The 19,705-nt window shown below is 48.8% G+C and overlaps 1 protein-coding gene across 1 annotated transcript in view; it reads left to right on the top strand.

Moving 5' to 3' along the window:
- The window catches only part of DYNC1H1 (dynein cytoplasmic 1 heavy chain 1), a 1,596,152-nt gene that overhangs the window by 993,744 nt on the left and 582,703 nt on the right, over positions 1–19,705 (top strand). The window contains exons 60-61 of the mRNA XM_078660192.1: positions 9,106–9,359; positions 9,647–9,781. Coding sequence (XP_078516318.1) covers positions 9,106–9,359; positions 9,647–9,781 — 389 coding nt within the window. The remainder of the gene's footprint in view (positions 1–9,105; positions 9,360–9,646; positions 9,782–19,705) is intronic.

Here is a 19,705-nt window from a genome sequence, read left to right on the forward strand (position 1 = left end):
TGGCTAAAACGTGTCTATCTATCATCTAGTAAAAAGGTGGGACCTCTCGACTTAATTACTTTGCCTCTGAAGGCCCCAGCTTGGGTCTCCCAGAGAGTTTGATGAAGGCAGTAAGTGAGGTGGAATGTTTTTATATACAGACTTGTTCACTGTGTGTACATAGACCTACATGATGCCTATAAATGAGATAACAGTGTGTACAGTGCCCTGTATGATAAACATTGGTATCGAAGAACGTCCACAGAATGTACAGAGACCTGTGTCTGGCTGGGCAGAATGCATTTATTTATATATGTTCAGAATGTTTTTATTTATATATGTTCATGTTGCTTTTAGCGCAAACTTACACTCGTGGGTGGAGTCTCTTGGTTCTAATGGTACCTCAACCACAGTGCAGTGGCCAATACAAGGCACATGATGAGGGGGCAGGAACCCAGGTTTTAGGCAGATTCCTTAATTTGTCAAGAATTGTTTCAGCTCTATTCGAAGATGGAAGTGGATTCCACAGGTAGGCTACCGGAACGGATCGTTCTCGTCATCTCTGAAGTCTATACTTTGGGACACAGAACAGTGGACTGCTGAGATATCTCAGCTGGCGACGTGGGATGCGTTTTCTGACTTAATGAGAAAAGAATGCCGTAGAGTGGTTGTGCAAGACTCGAATCTCGAGGCAAAGAACTTTAAAACAAATAAGTTTGTTGATACATAGCTGATGGTGATGTTTTAGTCACACGGTCGAACTTTGTCAAATTGAGCAGCAGCCTGACAACCATATTTCGAAGTTTTTGTAGCCAGCTCAATAATTAATTTTTCAGGTAGCCAAAGTAAGCTGATTCGCCACAGTTCACTCTGGACAGTAAAAACGCATTGGCAACCATCACTTATAAGAGAGGACTAGGAACAACCCAACCAAGCTGTTTAATATGAACAAGATACTGCTTTGTCACGGCAGAAATCTGATACGTTTGAAATGAGAAGGGCGAGCTATATGATGCAATGTATATGTATACCTCTTGTGTATCTATATATTGTTTTCCACCCACTGCAGAGAAAGGAAAATACCTAACACCCCCCCAAACCACCACTCCATGACTCATTGCATTCTTCTTCCAAAATATTCCCCACCTCCAATGTCTGACTCATCCCAAACCTATTTTACTACTATGAACTCACGAAAAATCATTTTTAAACTCTTCCCTCCTCTGTTCATCCTTTATTCCATTCATCCAACTAACAGACTCAAATGTGTTTATAAGGAGTACTGAGACCCACATGATGGTGAATTCACAACGTGTAGAAAGTTACGTGCAGGCCGTGTACATATGGATCCACAAAGTACAGAGAAAACGATATGGTACGTTGTACAGATGTATTCACGTTTACAAAGCCGAGGCTGTGTACAGATGTGCTGGCAGGGTGTACAGAGACCTTCATGGCGCTGTGTACAGACGCGTTTACAGTGCGTAAAAAAAAAGTACATGGCGTTTAATACAAATGTCTTCACCATATGTACAGACCCGTATAATAGCCTGTGTACAGATGAGTTCAGTGTGTACAGAGACCTTCAAGGCGCTATCTTGAGACGTGTTTATATTCTGTACAGTTATTACGGGACGTTTTGTACAGATGTGTTCACCATGTGTAAAGAGCCCGCACAGGGGCTGAGAGAAGATATGCTGACAATGTGCCCTTAGTTTCATGGGTCATCTACGGGGCCTTGTCAACTATGCAGCCTCTCTCCCGATGACTCGTGTCGCCTTTGGTTCAAGCCTTGCACACTTTACACGTTTTCTCCTTAAAAGAAGGGTGTGGCCAATTCTCCTCGGGAAGCATCGTTGCAGACACATCTCTGGCTCAACCATCGCCATCACCTACTGTTCCCCCTTCTGGCAGCGGGGGCGGGGCTGCTCACCTGGCCCTGCTGCTGTTGTCATCATCATGTTGACAGTCTGCCAGAGTTCACACAGATGGTGTGTGTCCATCCTGTCCGCTTTCCTGTCCTCATGAGGTTTTTTTGCGAAGGGAAATGACTGCGGCCTGCAGTTCCCCCACCCCCTTTGTTCTGAATTATCCAAAGGGCCTTTGGAAAACAGCCAACAGCCAAAACTAAGGTTTTGCCATTTGAACGTTAATCCACACTTTCCAGCTGGCTGACATCTGCTGCTGAATGGGCATGCAACGGCAGTTTATGTATTACATTGAAAATGCAGTTTCAGATTCAAGAAAGGGAGCACAGAGGATGCCTCAAGGGACCATGTTTTATGTGTGACAGCCACATGCTTAACTAATCTAGCAGACCCCAGTTTACTGATCAGGTGTTTCACAATAAAGGTCCTCATATTTGATCCTTTTAACACACACTAAGCGGCACAGCAGAAGGATTCAGCAAGCATTAATGTTACTGGCATAGTGAACAGCCCACAATTAAAACAGCCTCATGGAGCTGCCAGCGAACATCCACTCGATCCCAAGTTTGCCACTGCAGACATGTCCGATTTGTCCGGAATATGAATTCCCAAGCCCAACTACAAGACAGGGTAGTATAAATTGTCTGGTGCGAGAGTGGATGTTGGAGTACAAGCTAAAAAATGCATAAATACATGAAGAAATAAATACCGCCTTCGGGTAAAGTCCGCGCTATATAAAAATGCATAAATGCATAAATACATGAATAAATAAATACCGCCTTCGGGTAAAGTCCGCGCTATATAAAAATGCATAAATACATAAATAATTAAATACCGCCTTCGGGTAAAGTCCGCGCTATATAAAAATGCATAAATACATGAATAAATAAATACCGCCTTCGGGTAAAGTCCGCGCTATATAAAAATGCATAATTAACTAAATAAATACATACCGCAAAACATCCTCGTTACTCTGCCGGCCTGCGACCAGGAAGTCAGGCAGGCCGGCGCGACACCCGGAAACAGGAAGTAGGAGGGCGGGAGCCTACCCCGCCTCCCACGGAAGAGCCGCGATTGGAGCCGTGTTGGGAGCAGGGAGCACCGGAGCAGGCAGAAGAGTCCTGCTGCCGGGCCTTGCAGCTGAGGAGAGGAAGCCGGTGAGTGCGTTGCTGAGCGGCGGGCGGGCGGGGGGAGAGGGGGGCGCATGTACGCGCGCGCGCGGCCTGTGTATGTGTGTGTGTATGTATGTGTGTGTGCGTGCGTGTATGTATGTGTCTTGGAGTGCGTGTGTGTGACTGTGGGGGAGGGTGTGTGTGTGTGTGTGTGAGCGAGTGTCTGTCTGCGACGTGTGTGTGTGTCTGTGTCTGTCTGTGTGCATGCATGCATGCGCGGTAGGCTGGGAGGGCGGCGCAGGACGGAACGTGCGCGTTCGCGCACAGCAATCCAGCCTGGACTGCGCTTGTGCACCTTCTCGTCCGTCCTTCCCTCGAGACAGCTGACTATACGTCTCCGTCCCTGGAAGCATCCTTTGGATGCTAATTCCAGGGCGAGACCTAAAAAGCGTTACCGAAGGTAAGTAACTTGTTCGTCCGGTGCGATCCACGGGTAGATCGAGGAAGAAGAGGACCTGAAAGCAGAGGGGACAGTGTTCAAAGTCACTAGCCAGTGACCGGTGTGGAACCAGGAGGTAACCAGATGCTTTCGTCGCGATCAGGTGAAGAGTGGACGCTTGTCTCTGCAGCCAAGTGGACCAGGAGGTGTCTTCGACGACCAGGATGGAGGCACGAGCTGTCCCACGCAGGCTCTCGCTGTCAGCGGTGTCCGACCCGGATTTGGAGTCAACAGGCCTTGGCAAAGGCAACCCACGCGGTGAGTGGAAACGGCGTCTGGAGTGGACCACGAGGGACCGGGGTGCTCCTCTTTTGAAAGGGAGCAAGGGCCAGTCTGGAGCAACCAGACCAGCAGTGTAGATTTAGTGGATTGTCGTCTAGGAGGTCACTAGCCAGCCGGCAAGTGACCAGACAACGCGTCGAGCAGCAATCAAGCAAAAGGGCCCCACGCAGATCTCGTGGATGCTGGAGGGCTGGTCTTTGGTGCAAGAGCTGCTCGGGGCTGGGGCTTCTCAATCCCCAAAGCACTTTCTCGAGGATGCCTCAGAAGTCGTGCTGGAAGCGAAGTGCAGTCTCTTCAAGATGGCCGGTCCTACGTGTCTCGTCGCACCCACGGGTCTCAGCTGTGCTGCAGATGTGGGTAGAGGTCGGAGAGGTCTGGGAGTCCGGGTCTCGTCAGGCTCTGAAGTCTGGATCCGGCAGGAAGAACGACAAAGTGGACCGCTAGGACGCTTGATGGTGCCTGCAGTTGCAGGGTGGACACTCCTTGCCCACAAGGGAGATTTTTCAGTATTCTGTGGAGCAGAATGTCGAAGTCCAGAGTTTCTTCTTGTAAAGTTGTTCAGGATAATCTAATCTGGAATGGGACCAGCTCCTACCTTTATCCTCCTAAAGGGGGCTGTACTAGTGACTAGGTCCCTCCCATGGGTGGGACCAGGAAGGGGGGTTGTTACACCCCCTATCCTTTGTCCGGTTTCGAGCCAGAGCTGGGGCTGGAGTGCCCCAGCAACTGGTTTGAGCCGGGGTATGCACAGGGACACCTTGTGTGCCCCAGGCAGGTCTCATTCCTTTCAGGCCTCCCTACCTCAATACACAAAATCCTGTCTGGGGTGGTGCTAGCACCTCCCAAGGCAGGAAACCCTTTGTCCAGGCCTCCCTCGCTGGAAGGACTCCCAGCAGCAGGTGGTCAGACTTGTGTCTGTGGTGGCTGCATCCATTTTGTGATGCTGAGGCTTCGTTTAACTTTAACCGGGGTTCACAGTTACATACATGTCGTGTCCCTCTAAAGGGTGGAATGCTACCCCCGTCGCCAGAACTGGGGGTAGTATTCCAATTCGTATGACACCTTACTCCACATGTTTTGATAATGCTATACCAAAGTTAGCAATAACCGCGAGGATTATAATGCACTTAAGAGTATATGGTATAGCGTTATCATGGAACAGCTATAAGGACTTGGTTCCGCAAGCTGCAGACAGGCTCAGCTCATGCTAGAGCACCATCTCACATAATTCCAAGCACTCTGCCTTCAGGATTGATAAGGCCTGCCATAGGAGTGACTGATAGGAGTATATGTGTCCATTTTGAGTTTAGATATAGGTATACTATACCTATAGCAAAGGGTGATTACACCACCTTGCCCCAGCTGTCTTACCAGCCAGTTGTGTCTGTTTAGCTGGCCAGTGAGGGGTGGCATAACACATGCTTCAGCCCCTGGTAGGCCTTGGGGTCACCTATGTCCTGGGTACCTAAGGTACACTGTGCAGGGGCTGATAAGGTGTCCCAATACCAATTGGTAAATGCACCTAAAGTACATGTGTGTCAATTTAGAGAGAGAACAGCTAGGCTGTGGGTCTGAATAGCAGGCCCACAGCCAGGGAAAGTCGTAAACCAGTGAAGCAAAAAGCAAAAATATGGGGTGACCATAGGATTGCAGACCCTACTCTCCTACAAACGGCTTCCTCCGGAAGGAAAGTTCAAAATGCTGACACTGGCTCAGGTCTTAGCTGCCCTGGACCCAGGAAACTGGATGGTAGCGTTGGATTTGCAGGACGCTTATTTCCACATCCCCGTCCTGCAGGCCCACCGGCGTTATCTGCGGTTCACGGTAGGCCACGAGCACTTTCAGTTTACCGTGCTCCCCTTCGGCCTTACCAGCGCTCCACGGGTGTTCACGAAGGTGATGGCGGTGGTCGCAGCTCATCTGCGCAGGTTAGGGGTTTCAGTCTTCCCCTACCTCGACGACTGGTTGTTAAAGGCGGGCTCGCCCCAAACAGTCGTCAACCACCTCCAGACGACGGCAAACCTCCTGCACTTGCTGGGGTTTTCCATCAATGTGCCGAAGTCACACCTGTGCCCCTCTCAGAAGCTCCTCTTCATCTGAGCGGTTCTCGACTCGGCGCAGTTTCGGGTTTATCCTCCCGAACAGCGGGTTCGGGGCATTCAGGCTATGATTCCACTCTTTCAGCCCTTGTCCCGAGTTTCGGTCAGGTTGACGCTGCGGCTTCTGGGACTGATTGCCTCCTGCATCCTTCTGGTGCATCACGCCAGGTGGCGGATGCGGGCTCTGCAGTGGGACCTGAAGCTTCAGTGGGCCCAGCATCAGGGCAACCTATCCGACCATGTCCTGATCTCGGAGGGCACTGCGAGACAGCTGCAGTGGTGACTCACGGACCGCGATTGGGTCAGCGGCAGATCCCTCTCCCTTCCCCAACCGGAGCACGTAGTTGTGACGGACGCGTCCCTCCAGGGCTGGGGAGGCCACATGGGAGACGCGGGGATCAGAGGCCTCTGGTCTCCGGCGGAGTCCCGGCTCCATATCAACCTTTCGGAGCTGCGGACGATTCGTCTAGCACTGAAGGCATTCCTCTCCTCTGTTCGGGGGAGTGTAGTGCAGGTGTTCACGGACAACACCACCGCCATGTGATACTGCAACCAACAGGGCGGGTGGGGTCGTGGACCCTTTGCCAAGAGGCTCTGGCAGTGGCTGGAACATCAGGGCGTGAACCTGGTGGTTCAACACCTGGCAGGTTCTCTGAACGCCAGGGCAGACTAACTCAGCCGTCGGTGCATGATGGATCACGAATGGCGTCTGAACTCGGACGTGGCGCAAGGCCTCTTTCAGCAGTGGGGAGAGCCTTGGTTGGATCTATTCGCCACCGAAGAGAACGCGCAATGTCATCAGTACTGCGCGTTGGAATTTCCAAGGCGGCACTCGCTCGGAGACACTTTTCGTCACGAGTGGAGTTGCGGTCTATTGTACGCCTATACCACTTCTGCACAGAGTGCTGAAGAAGATCAAGCGCGACCGGGCCCAAGTTATCCTTGTGGCTCCGGACTGGGCACGAAGGTACTGGTATCCAGAGCTACTCAGTATGTCAGTCGATCCCCCGTTTCGTCTACCTCTTCAGGAGAACCTTCTGTCGCAGCAGCAGGGGACGGTCCTCCACCCGAACCTGTCCAGTCTCCACCTCCATGCTTGGAGATTGAGCGGCGACAGTTGAGGCCATTTGACTTGCCTCCTGAAGTCTGTAATGTCATTCTGGCAGCCAGGCGTCCCTCCACAAAGTCGGTATACGCCTGAAGGTGGAACAGATTTGTGGCATGGTGCACAGCAAAGGCTGTGGATCCTCTTGCTGCCCCTCATTCTGAGGTTCTTCTCTTCCTTCTTTCTCTTGCACAGCAGGGCTCTGCTCTGGGCACTATCAAGGGCTACCTTTCTGCCCTTTCAGCCTTCCTAAGGCTGCCTGATCAACCTTCTTTGTTCAAGTCCCCTATTGTAACTCGTTTTCTGAAGGGCATCACACACATGTTCCCTCCTGTTCAGTTTGTGATGCCTCAGTGGGACTTGAACCTGGTTCTTACATTTCTGATGTGCGCTTCCTTTGAGCCACTTCACAACTGTCATTTCCGTCTTCCTACTTTGAAGACTGCTTTCCTGGTTGCCATCACCTCTGCCAGGAGAGTAAGTGAGCTCCAGGCTCTTTCATGTATACCCCCTTTCCTTTCTGTCCATCCAGACAAGGTTGTGTTGCGTACTAAGCCATCTTTCCTGCCCAAGGTTGTCACGGCCTTCCATATCGGGCAGTCTATCACCTTGCCCACCTTCTTTCCGCCACCGCATCCCTCTAAAGAGGAAGAGCGGCTCCACCGTCTGGACCCAAAACGTGCGATTTCCTTCTACTTGGATCGCACACGCCAGTTCCGGGTGGATGACCAACTCTTTGTTGGTTACGTGGGCGCTAAGAAGGGAAAAGCGGTGCACAAGCGGACCATCTCTCGGTGGATCATCTTGTGTATCCAGGCATGTTACTCCTTGGCTAAAAAGGAGCCCCCTGTTGGATTGCGGGCTCATTCCACTCGTGCCCTTGCAGGACATTTGCCAGGCAGCTACATGGGCCTTGCTGTACACGTTTGCAAGACACTACTGCCTGGACAGACAAGTCCGGAGGGATGGCTTCTTTCGCCGTTCCGTCCTCCAGGACTTTCTGGTGTGATTATTGGTTCGCAGACCCACCACCGGGGTTGGTATTGCTGGGGTATCTATTCTAAGGTAAGGATTCTATCACTAACGTTTCTTTCAGATGCACAAGTTACTACTTGTGTAACGATATATCTGTAAGAGACATTAGTTAGTGATAGATTCCTTACCGACCCACCGATCTTCCCCGTTCTGCGAACCGATATCTAGTGTTAAGGTCATCCCCTTTCAGGGCCCTAGTTTCAATGGCGCCAGTGTTGGTTTTTAACATGGCTCGGCGTTTCTGGCGCGGAAAAGCTGTGTCTAAGACCTGACGTCATGACGGTGCCCACGACGCCGACGACTGACGCGGAGCTGCAGACGACGCCTACCGACGCGCAAGGGTACTGCTACGCAAAAAAATTCCGTATCCAGTCTGACGCCTGGGGATATTCTAAGGTAAGGAATCTATCACTAACTAATGTCTTTTACAGATATATCGTTACACAAGTAGTAACTTGTGCGATTAGCTAAATTGTACAGCTGCAGACTCCATTTATTCCTCTCGAAAATCTGCAGGCCTCTCCACACGTCTTTATTTGTTTAAAAGGCTGGTTAAGATTGGAAATGCGGTGTACAAGCACCCCGAACATCTTGTACCAAGGGTGTCACTTTTCTACATGAAACATATTTTTCAGCATGAATCTTTTATCGATTCACATGCTGTGAATTATTTGTCCATATAGTGGTTGACTACAGAACTGTCTTTGGAGTCTTTTTTTTTTCTTCTTTAACCTGGGTGGCATTGACCATTTAGTGTTGTGTCCAACCGTCTGTGACTTCGACACCCACCCCCAAAAGCCACTTTGCATGGTTGCCATCTTTACATTTTTTTTACCGGAGTAATGAAATAGTGGGATGAAGGAGATTTTGCTGACATGTACCCTGTGCATAGGAGCTCAGTTTGTATGGTTGGAGATGGCCAGCAGGCTTTATAATATGTTGCATGTTTCAAACAGTCAAGTGTTTTGACCAGCATTTATAACTTATTCAGATGGTGCTGAACTGATGATAATACAATGTGCAAAGACTGGATTTTCTAAGTGCTGTTTGTCTTTGTTTGTACCAGGGGAATTCCAACTGCGTTTGCGTCAGCTGGAGAAGTCTTTGCTACAAGCTCTAAATGAAGTGAAGGGACGCATCTTGGATGATGATACAATTATTACTACTCTGGAAAACCTGAAAAAGGAGGCAGCTGAGGTTACTAGAAAAGTGGAGGAAACGGATATTATTATGCAGGAGGTGGAAAATGTATCTCAGCAGTATCTACCACTGTCCACTGCTTGTAGCAGTATATATTTCACAATGGAATCACTTAAGCAGGTATATTGTACTGTGCAGTAAACGCCACAACTGGAACCCCCATTGTTGCCAAATTGCGACTGTGCAGCTAAATAGATATACTCATTGGAAACTTAAATAAGAGATCAGTTGACCTATTTGACTGTTTCTATTCAATGTCTCAAGTTCCCTTTTTTTTTTTTTTTTACAAGCATATGTAGGGTAATCCTTTACGATAATGTGATATGCATTAGGCTAGCCTGACATGCAAGTGAGTACTTAATATTTCATTAACCATTTTTGTATATTTTCTTGTGTTTCTTCCTTAGATACACTTTTTGTACCAGTATTCTCTCCAGTGCTTCTTGGACATTTACCATACAGTTCTTTATGAAAACTCAAATTTGAAAGGCCTCACTGATCACACGCAGCGCCTCTCTTTGATTACAAAAGATCTATTTCAGGTGTAGTATAGAACAATTGTGCACTGCTAAATGTTTTCCAATCTGTTGGGCAATCTGTATATTACAATAAGACTAATGCTATTTCTAACTCCAATTATATTCTGACATTTTGGTAAAATGGGACAGAGCCAAAGCTGATGGACATTTCTGCCAGGGAGTTCTCTTTGCATTACTTGAAGCCAAATAGTTATGTATTACTTTCTTCTTCCAGGTTCTTCTTTGTAACTTGTTGCAAGACATAAAGAAATGTGAACACTAACCAACATTTACATTCAGGGAAGGCCCACTTTGGAGCTTTGTTTAGTTTTCCTCAATTTACAGTGCCCATCAACCTTGCAACTTGCTCTGTATCTGCATGTTGTGCTGAGAAGAGGACACATCTGGGTATACTGTATATGGATGCATGGGGCCAGGACCTCAATTTTCAATATGGAAAGCCAATGTTCGAGGCATGTGTGGCTGTAGATATAAATGCTTTGCATACTCCTGCCATCTAGTGTTGGGTCCAGATATGTGCAAATTATTTTTCTTGGAAGAAGTCTTTCGTGTCACAAGGTAGAGTGAATCCTCCTCTTGGTGATTATGTGCATGGGCATCAACTCCACTGTTTGTTGTTTTTCCGGCGCATGGTTCGGACGTATGTGTCTCCGCTCCGAGTTTAGACCATTACGCTGCTCTGTTCGGTTCATGCTTATCCTCGTTGATATTGTTTTCGATTGCACATTTCATCTTGAGTATTGAGAAATAGTCAACTTTATCGCTCGTTAGATCGATCAGGTTCACTAAAGGATGCCTTTCTGATGATGGAACGGACGCCTTTTCGTTTCTGCCCAATCTGCCATGCAAAGTACCCCCAGACTGACCTTCATCCGTCTGTAACCTGTATTTATCACCAGAACACATGGAAGAGGGTTATGAGGCCTGTTGATCTTTCCGCTCCAAAAAGACACTCCAAGACGGTCTACATGAAATGTAGCGGAGCAGTATCGAAGACACTCCCGACATCCTCAGACATTAAGATGTGTGGAAGAAGAGAAAGGACCCCCGAGAACATCAGTGGCGGAGGAAGAGGGGTTCAACAGTGTGGGCAGTTCCTGCTCCGACCACGAGCTATAAATTGAGGTGCAGGACATTTCGCCAGCCAGGGCTCGAAAAATCCACTAGCTAGGGCAAGCCAGATTTAATCAGGATGAGCTATTTTTAGGGCCTACTCAACAGCCAACAACAGGAGCTCTGTTTGCCCACAAAGTGAATGAGCAATAACATGCCTTTAAATCTTTATTATCTTGACACATTTGCTCTGCTTTCAGAGACGGAGGTCAAAAGTCAGTTTACCTTCCTACATTTACTTTGCTTTCTGTGACTGAAGTTTGAGGAATTTGTGAAGTGAACTGTGTACACAGAAATAAGTGAACTGTTCAAACATTTCAAATATTTCACTAGTTCTGAAGACACATTTTTGTAATTCTGTGGTGAAAAATAATATTTTTATAGGATTAAAAATCAGAACACTTAACTTGATGTGCACATTTTAAATATTTTTGCTGAAACCCAATTTCCGAACATTGTTTTTGCACTATGTATTTTTATCAGTAAACCTACAGGTTAGTGGGAAAGCTTTGTGGCCATTTCAATGGAAAATGTACTATCGGTAAATGACAGTGCACTACCACATCGTGTTTAGTAATATATATGAAAAGTGAGTTTTTAAACATTAATCAGGAAATATATCTGCTCCTGCCCAGATGACAATGTTATTAGTGAGCTAAGAGGCAAGCCAGAGATCATGTGCACCCTATATGTGGACTTGATTTTTATTATACATGGAGCAAACATTTAGTTTAGTAATTGACTTTTTTTGTACAGCAGAAATAGTGAATTTGCATATTTGAAGGTGCTCTATTATGTGATAATGAAGAAAAAGGCAGCTCCATAAGACAAAAAATATTTGCCTAGGGTCACTCAATTTGAGACCAGTTCACGGGTCAGGTAGATTCTTCATGTTACTACCTGCAGGTCTAGTAAAATGTTTGATTTTTAGAGCCCTGCCACCTCAATAATCCGTGAGTACGGTAGCGCCTGTCCCTCAGCACCATCTCGAACCACCTAAGAGACATTCGGTTCATACTAAACAAAAGGCCCTAAGACCACCACTACCTTCCTGCCATGCTGAGCACGAAAGACTGATTCGGACACCCTGCCCTCCTTCCCGGCACGAAACACCAGCTGAAGCCTTCGACCTTGTACACCTCTGTGCCGAGTCGAACTTCGGTATCGAGCCGACCAGCTCCATCTTTGTTTCAGACTGGACCTTCAGTGCCGAAACAGATACAATCCTCAGGTCCGAAACGTTCTAAACTGGCTCCAAAATCCAATCCTGGCAGGCCTGTGGAACCTATTCTCCACAAGTTGCAAGAGAAACTGGATGCTTGTCAAAAGCAAATAACACATCCAGTCCTATACAGGGCATGATCGTGCCAAAATTTCAGTTCCGGCTACATCACCATTGAAGAGACAATTCTCCTTCGAGCCACCAGTCCTTTGCCACTTGCACCGCCATCTCCACCTCCACCACCTCCACTTCCTACTCCATCACCGCCAGCACACACTGATGGAGATCCACTGAATAGAACACCTCGAGGGTCTCCACATTCTGACATAGTTGGACATGGGGCAGGAGATGTAACTTTCAGTACACACCCAACTGACCCTGGTCAGTTTATTGTATAGCTCCTCCAGGGGACACCGACCCAGATCTATATCCTGCTCGCCCATCTCCTCCTGATGATACCAGGAGCTTATAGGTAGAGCAGCTACTTTTCATGAAATCGAGCTACACAAGGAACCTCTGGGAGATGACTTGCTTTTTGAAACCCTCTCTTCCACACATAAGGGCCACTCAGTACCTCCCTATGCTTAAGGATATGTTGCGTTATGCAGATTACATTTTTAAAGACGCTGCTTGAGCATTATCACGCCCAGGGTGGATAATAAATATAAAGCTTCTCCATTTGACCCCATTTACATAAAAGACCAGATTCCTCCTGACTCGCTTGTTGTTACCATTGATTCCTCTGGTAAAAGGGTTGTTGCTCAATCTGCCAACCATTGTTGTATTGCCTATTCAATGGGTTTGATTGCAAGCTATGATCGTGCCCACTGAAATCAAGTGGAGGAACTCCTCCAATATTTCCCAGCGGAGCATAGCAAAAAGGGGTCAGGAGCTTGTATCAGAAGGAAAACTCATCTATCCGCTGTATCTTGTATTCCGAAGATACAGCTGCTAGGGGGATTAATACCAGTATCTTGTTGCAGTGCCATGCCTGGCTCTGTATATCTGGCTTTAAGCCAGAGATCCAACAGAATCTATTAAATGTCCCTTTTGATAAAGAACTTCTGTAGTAGGGGATCTCTGTGCATAGCGATAATCTAGTGACTAGTCCCGCTCATGTGCGGGGACCCTCGGAGCAATCAAAAATAATCTCTTAAGCGGTCTTCTTTGCAGTCCTGCATAGACACGTAAGAGAGAATTTAAAGACAAATAATGCAGCCTATACATGCAAGGCTACACTGCCCAGTACATCAACTAGAAATGCAAAGGATATTCCACCAATATAACATTTGAACCTGTCTGCCAGGTTTCACCATGGAAAACACTCCCCCCCCCCCCCCCCTGCGGCACCGAGATCGAAAGCGCCGGCGGCATCGGGCCCTAGACAGGTCCGCTGGGCCCGAAGGCGCCGCGGAGCCCGTCGGAGGAAGAGTGAGAGACCTCATGGCCATGAGGAAACGTCCGATCTCCTCCGGTGTCGCGCGTGGCCCAGGGACCGGAGGGTATGAGGCCGGACGCGACGCCCGTGACTCCGACGGAGCCGCGTGGGCGGTGTCACCCGAAACCCCGGCAGCGTCGCGCGAGCGTCGGGGGGGGGAGTCGGAAGAGCGATGACGTCTCTTCGACTTCTTGTGCTTACCTGACGACTTCAACCCTGAGGAGTGATGTCGACTCCCGGAGCTATGGTGGCTCCGCCCCCGCGACCGGTCCCTCGTGTTTTGCTGGTTTTTGACTTAGTTGGCCTGGGATCCTGCTATTCAGGACCCCAGGCTTCCTGCTCTCTCTGTTAAAATGGACTCCATGTACCCTAGGTACATATCTAATTGGATACTGAGTCACCTTATCAGTCCCTGTACAGTGTACCTTAGGTATCCAGGGCATAGGTGTACCCAGGGCCTACCAGGGGCTGCAGCATGTATTATGCCACCCCTGGCTGGCCACCCAAATCTGACACAACTGGCTGCACGACAGCTGGGGCAAGGTGGTGTAATCACCCTTTGCTTTAGATATAGTATTCCTATATCTAACCCTAAAATGGACACATATATTCCTATCAGTCACTCCTATGGCAGGCCTTATCAATCCTGAAGGCAGAGTGCTTGGAATTATGTGAGATGGTGCTCTGGCATGAGCTGAGCCCGTTTGCGGCTTGCGGAACCAAGTCCTTATAGCTGTTCCATGATAACGCTATACCATATACTCTTAAGTGCATTATAATCCTCGCGGTTAAATGCTAACTTTGGCATAGCATTATCAAAACATGTCGAGTAAGGTGTCATACGAATTGGAATACTAACCCCTCGCCAATTCTGGCGACGGGGTTAGCATTTCACCCTTCTAGAGGGACACGACATGTATGTAACTGTAAACCCCGGTTAAAGTTAACTCAAGCCTCAGCATCACAAAATGGATGCTGCCACCACAGACACAAGTCTGACCTCCTGCTGCTGGGAGTCCTTCCAGCGAGAGAGGCTCAGACAAAGGGTTTCCTGCCTTGGGAGGTGCTAGCACCACCCCAGACAGGATTTTGTGTATTAGGTAGGCTCAGGCTGAAAGGAATGAGACATGCCTGGGGCACACAAGGTGCCATGTGCATACACCGGTTCCAACCAGTTGCTGGGGCACTCCAGCCCCAGCTCTGGCGGGAAACTGGACAAAGGATAGGGGGTGTAACCACCCCCCTTCCTGGTCCCACCCAGGGGAGGGACCTAGTCGTAGTGCAGCCCCCTTTAGCTGAATAAAGGTAGGAGCTGGTCCCATTCCAGATTAGATTACTCTTGACAACTTCCACGAAGAACTCTTGACCTTCGACCTCCTGATAACCAGAAGACTGAAGAATCTCCCCTATGGTCAGGGAGTGACCATCCTGCTTCGCAGGCACCATCAAGCTCCTGTGCGGTTTGCTGCAGAGTCCTTCCATCCCGGAATCCGACGACCCAGCTCGACAAGACCCGGACCTCCAGACCTCTCTGACCTCTACCCACATCCACAGCACAGCTGGGACCCGTGGGTGCGACGAGCAACGTGGAGACGGCCATCTTGAAGAAACCTGCACAGCGCTTCCAGCACGACTCCTGAGGGTTCCTCGAGTGAGTGCATTGGGGACTGAGAAGCCCCACATCGACGCAGCTCCTGCACCAAAGACCAGCCCCCCAGCATCCCCGTGATCTGCGTGGGGCCCTTTTGCCTGGTTGCTGCCCTTCCTGTTGTCTGGTCACTTGCCGGCTGGCTAGTGACCTCTTAGACGACGACCCGAAGAAATCGACACTGCTAGTCTGGTCCCCCAGACTGGCCCTTGCTTCCTTGTGAAAGAAAAGCACCCCGGACCCTCCTGGTCCACTCTAGACGCCATCTTTGTTCCACCGCGTGGCTTGCATTAGCCAAGGCCTGTTGCCCAGATCGACGATCCGACACCGCCAACAGCAGCAGACTACGTGGGACAGCTCGTGCCTCCAGCCTGGTCGTGAAGAACAGCTCCTGGTCCGCGCAGCTACAGAGAGAAGCGACCCTTCCTTCACCTGACTGCGGAGACAGCACCTGGTTCCCTCCTGGTTCCAGCACCGTCACTGGCTAGTGACCAAGACTCTGTCGCCTTCCTTTTCAGGACTTCCTTCTTCCATCCTTGGAACCACCGGACTCCTCCATCTGGCTGCCTGCCAGCAACTTCTTGTTTCAGGCATCACCGGGATCAACGCAGCAAACCCGACGCAACTTCAGCCCTATGCACCCGCAGCCTGTGGGTTAGGTAACTAAAGCTTCTAGGTGCTGAAGTCTGTGTCCACTATCCTAGTGTCCAGGTCCACTGTTGTTTTCCCTCCACCCAGCCGGGTTCGTCCGGAATCCGTAACTTTCCAAACTGTAAGATCCATAGACGTTGGTACGCATCCCGCGTGAGAGTTCCCACTCTGCACGTGAGTCCCGTGGGCCTCCTGCTCCTTACTTACCTAGTTTGTAGCGTAGTCCCAGCGATCCTCCAGCCTCTGGATCTCCTTACAGTATTTTCCTTCCTCGCATTCCATTGTTTTGAGTATATGGTTTGCCGTGCCCCTCAGGCACACTTGTAGATATTGTGCGAACTCGTATTTCTTTTGTAGTATTGTCATGTGCTTAGCCCTCTGACCTCATAAAGAGTTCAGAGGTGTTGTTATTAATAAATATATTGTTTATTTTCATAACAACCTGTGTGGTGTCCTTTCATCTGGTATTCAAGGGGTTATATTGTGGTAAAACAGCTGGCTTCACATGCCAAAAGAGTTTAGCCTAAGACTGCTTTTGTCCACGCTACTAGGATAGCTGGTCTATACGGTTGACTTTACAACCAATCACCATAAGGGTTGTTTGGACTGATACAAGGTGATCACTAGAATTAGTGAGCATCCTATATCAGGCCAACTTCTCACATTGGTGTGCAGCGGTTGGGATTTGAGCTTGCTGTTGTTTTTACCACGTATAATCTTGAGATATCGTTTGAAAGATCACATAGGTACCATAGGTACATATAACAAGCTTAGAAATACTCTGAGTTCTACTGAACCAGCTGTTGTAGTAGAAAGGGCCTAGCACACCCTGACTACAACTCTTAGCAAGGGATCAGTAGGAAAACCCATAGTGTAGGTAGGTGCATCACTTACACCACACTAGACGCATGTCTACCCATGGAGAGTCTGCAGAGACTCCCCTAGTGGCTAGTGACCCTCCACAGGTCCTTTCAAGATATGAAGCTCTGTTTCCAGGAGATGAGACAATTGTGTACCTCCAGGAATTTCAAACAGGGTTCTAACCCTACCACTCCTTTTCTGTTAGGTCTCTTAGAGACATATGATGCTAGAAAAGCTTCTCAGACAGATGGGAGCATGCCAGCCTTAGAAGGTGCCCTTGGTGATCCAGATCTCCATGACACAGTAGATGCAGAGGAGGAGGATGAAGAGGTTATCTCTGGGGATGAGGCAGACAATGGTCCTGAGCTAGTCAGCAGACTTACTAGGGCCAACTTAGACCTACATAGGGAAGGATCTGGGGGACCCCCAGTACTGACCCTAAGCAGGCCTAACTTTGGAGTTAGAAGAGATAGGTCTCATTCTAGGGACTCCAATAGATCTGTGCACTCATGCCTCTTCTCAGAAGAGAATGACTTCTCCCCAGAGGAGAATGACTTCCCCTCAGAGGAGAGAACATGAAGCAAGGATGAAACAAGCTAATCTAAGGATCCAGGGGGAAGAACTTGCCCTTGCCAAGGAGAAGCTTGCCTTTGCTAGAGAGCAACAGTTGAGTGGGGCAATCCCCACTGGTAGCAGCAATATCCCTAAGGATAAAGACAGGAGTTTTGATACTAGACACCTGAGTAAGATAGTGCCCCCCTTTAAACAAGGGGATGACATCCACAAATGGATGACTGTTCTGGAGAGGGCCTGCACTGTCCAGTGCATCCCCCAGAGTCAGTGGGCAGCTATATTGTGGCTCTCCTTTGAATGTAAAGGTAGAGATAAGCTCCTCACTACTAGAGCTGAGGATGCTAACAATTACCAAGTCCTGAAGAATACACTGATTGATGGGTTTGGCTTAACAACTGAGCAGTACAGGTTGCTGTTCAGGGACACCCAGAAAATTCAGTCTCAGGATTGGGCTGACTTTGTTGATTGTGCCACTAAGGCTTTTGAAGGCTGGTTACTGGGAAGTAAAGTTACTGATTACACAGGATTGTATGATCTAATTATGAGAGTACAAATCTTAAGTAATTGTCAGAATCAGTTGTTGCATCAGCACCTTATTGACTCAGATCTGACCTCTCCCAAAGAATTGAGAAAGAAAGCAGACAGATGGGTCAGGACAAGGGTCAAGCAGCAGAACCAGAACCAGGGTGGTGGCCAAAAGAAAGCAGATCCCAAGGGTAATGAGAATAAGCAAAATGACCAGAAGTCTTCAACAGGGCCCCAACAATCTAAAGAGGGTGGGTCCCAGAATTCCCTGAATAAGAAGAATAATGGTCAGAAGAAACCATGGTGCCAATACTGTAAAAGTAATACTCACTGGTTTAGTGCGTGCACCAAGAAAGGCCCAACTCCTACCACTACTGCCCCTAAGGCACCTGCACCCCCTAGTACAGTAAGTAGTGGTAGTAATCCTCCCAAGGCTATAGTGGGGTTAACCCTGGGAACTGAGGCGGGCTCTGACTTAGTCAGGACACCTACTCAGGCTGTTCTTGTTTGTACTGGGGACATGGATATGACCCCTACAATAAGTCCCAGTACTCTGGGCAAGTACAGGCAGATGCCTTTGATCAATGGAAAAATGGCTCAGGCCTACAGGGACACTTGTGCCAGTGTCACTATGGTGACACCAAACTTTGTGGACCCTGACCAGGTAATACTTGGTTCAGACTACCTGGTGACCAATGCTAGCAATGCCACTACCTCCCATAGTATGGCACTTGTTAATTTCTCCAGGGGAGGGGTAAATGGCCTCAAAAGGGTTGTTGTTAGTTCAGACCTCCCAGTGGACTGTCTTTTGGGCAATGATTTGGAATCCTCGTTATAGTCATATGTGGAGTATAGGACTCATGTGGAAATGTTAGGTTTGTCAGCACATGTCCTTGCTGTGACTAGGTCACAGGCCAAGAAATGCCCAGCTGAACTAGTGCTGGATCCTGGAAGAATGGACCAGACACTACCCAAGAGAAAGAGCAGTAGGGGTAAGGTTGACCCTTCCCCCCTGCCTCAGGTGGAGGATCAGCTCTCACAGGAGACTGACCCCAAGACCCCAGAAGGAACTGTCCTAGAAGAGCTTGAGCCTGAACAGGTTGAGTTTCTTGGGACAGGGGGACCTTCCAGGGCAGACTTGAGGCAGGCACAGTTAGACTGTTCCTCTCTTGAACCCCTCAGACAGCAGGCTGCTGCTGAGGCTGCAGGGAATGCTACAGGTGCCCATAAGGTATATTGGGACAATGGACTCCTATACTCTGAGGCAAGAGACCCCAAGCCTGGTGCTACCAGGAGGCTGGTCATCCCCTTGTCTCTGAGAGGTTTTCTTCTCACCTTAGCCCATGAAATTCCCCTTGCAGGTCACTTAGGCCAGAACAAGACTTGGGACAGGCTTGCCCCACACTTTCACTGGCCCCATATGTCTGAGGACACTAAAGAGTTTTGTCGCTCATGTATCACCTGCCAAGCCAGTGGCAAATCAGGTGGCACAACAAAGGCCCCCCTTATACCATTACCTGTGGTGGGGGTTCCCTTTGAAAGAGTGGGGATTGACATTGTTGGACCAATGGACCCCCCCAACAGCATCTGGACACAGATTTATACTGGTGGTAGTGGATCATGCCACCAGGTATCCAGAAGCTATTCCCCTTAGGACCACTACAGCTCCTGTTGTGGCTAGGGCCCTGGTTGGAGTTTTCTCCAGAGTGGGGTTCCCTAAGGAGGTTGTCTCTGACAGAGGTGCAAACTTCATGTCAGGATACTTGACTGCTATGTGGAAGGAATGTGGTGTAAATTACAAATTTACCTCACCATATCACCCACAATGCAATGGGCTTGTTGAAAGATTCAACAGGACCCTCAAAGGGATGATAAAAGGGTTACCTGAAAAGCTTA

The sequence above is a fragment of the Lissotriton helveticus genome, chromosome 9 (assembly GCF_964261635.1).
Source record: "Lissotriton helveticus chromosome 9, aLisHel1.1, whole genome shotgun sequence".
Taxonomy (NCBI): domain Eukaryota; kingdom Metazoa; phylum Chordata; class Amphibia; order Caudata; family Salamandridae; genus Lissotriton; species Lissotriton helveticus.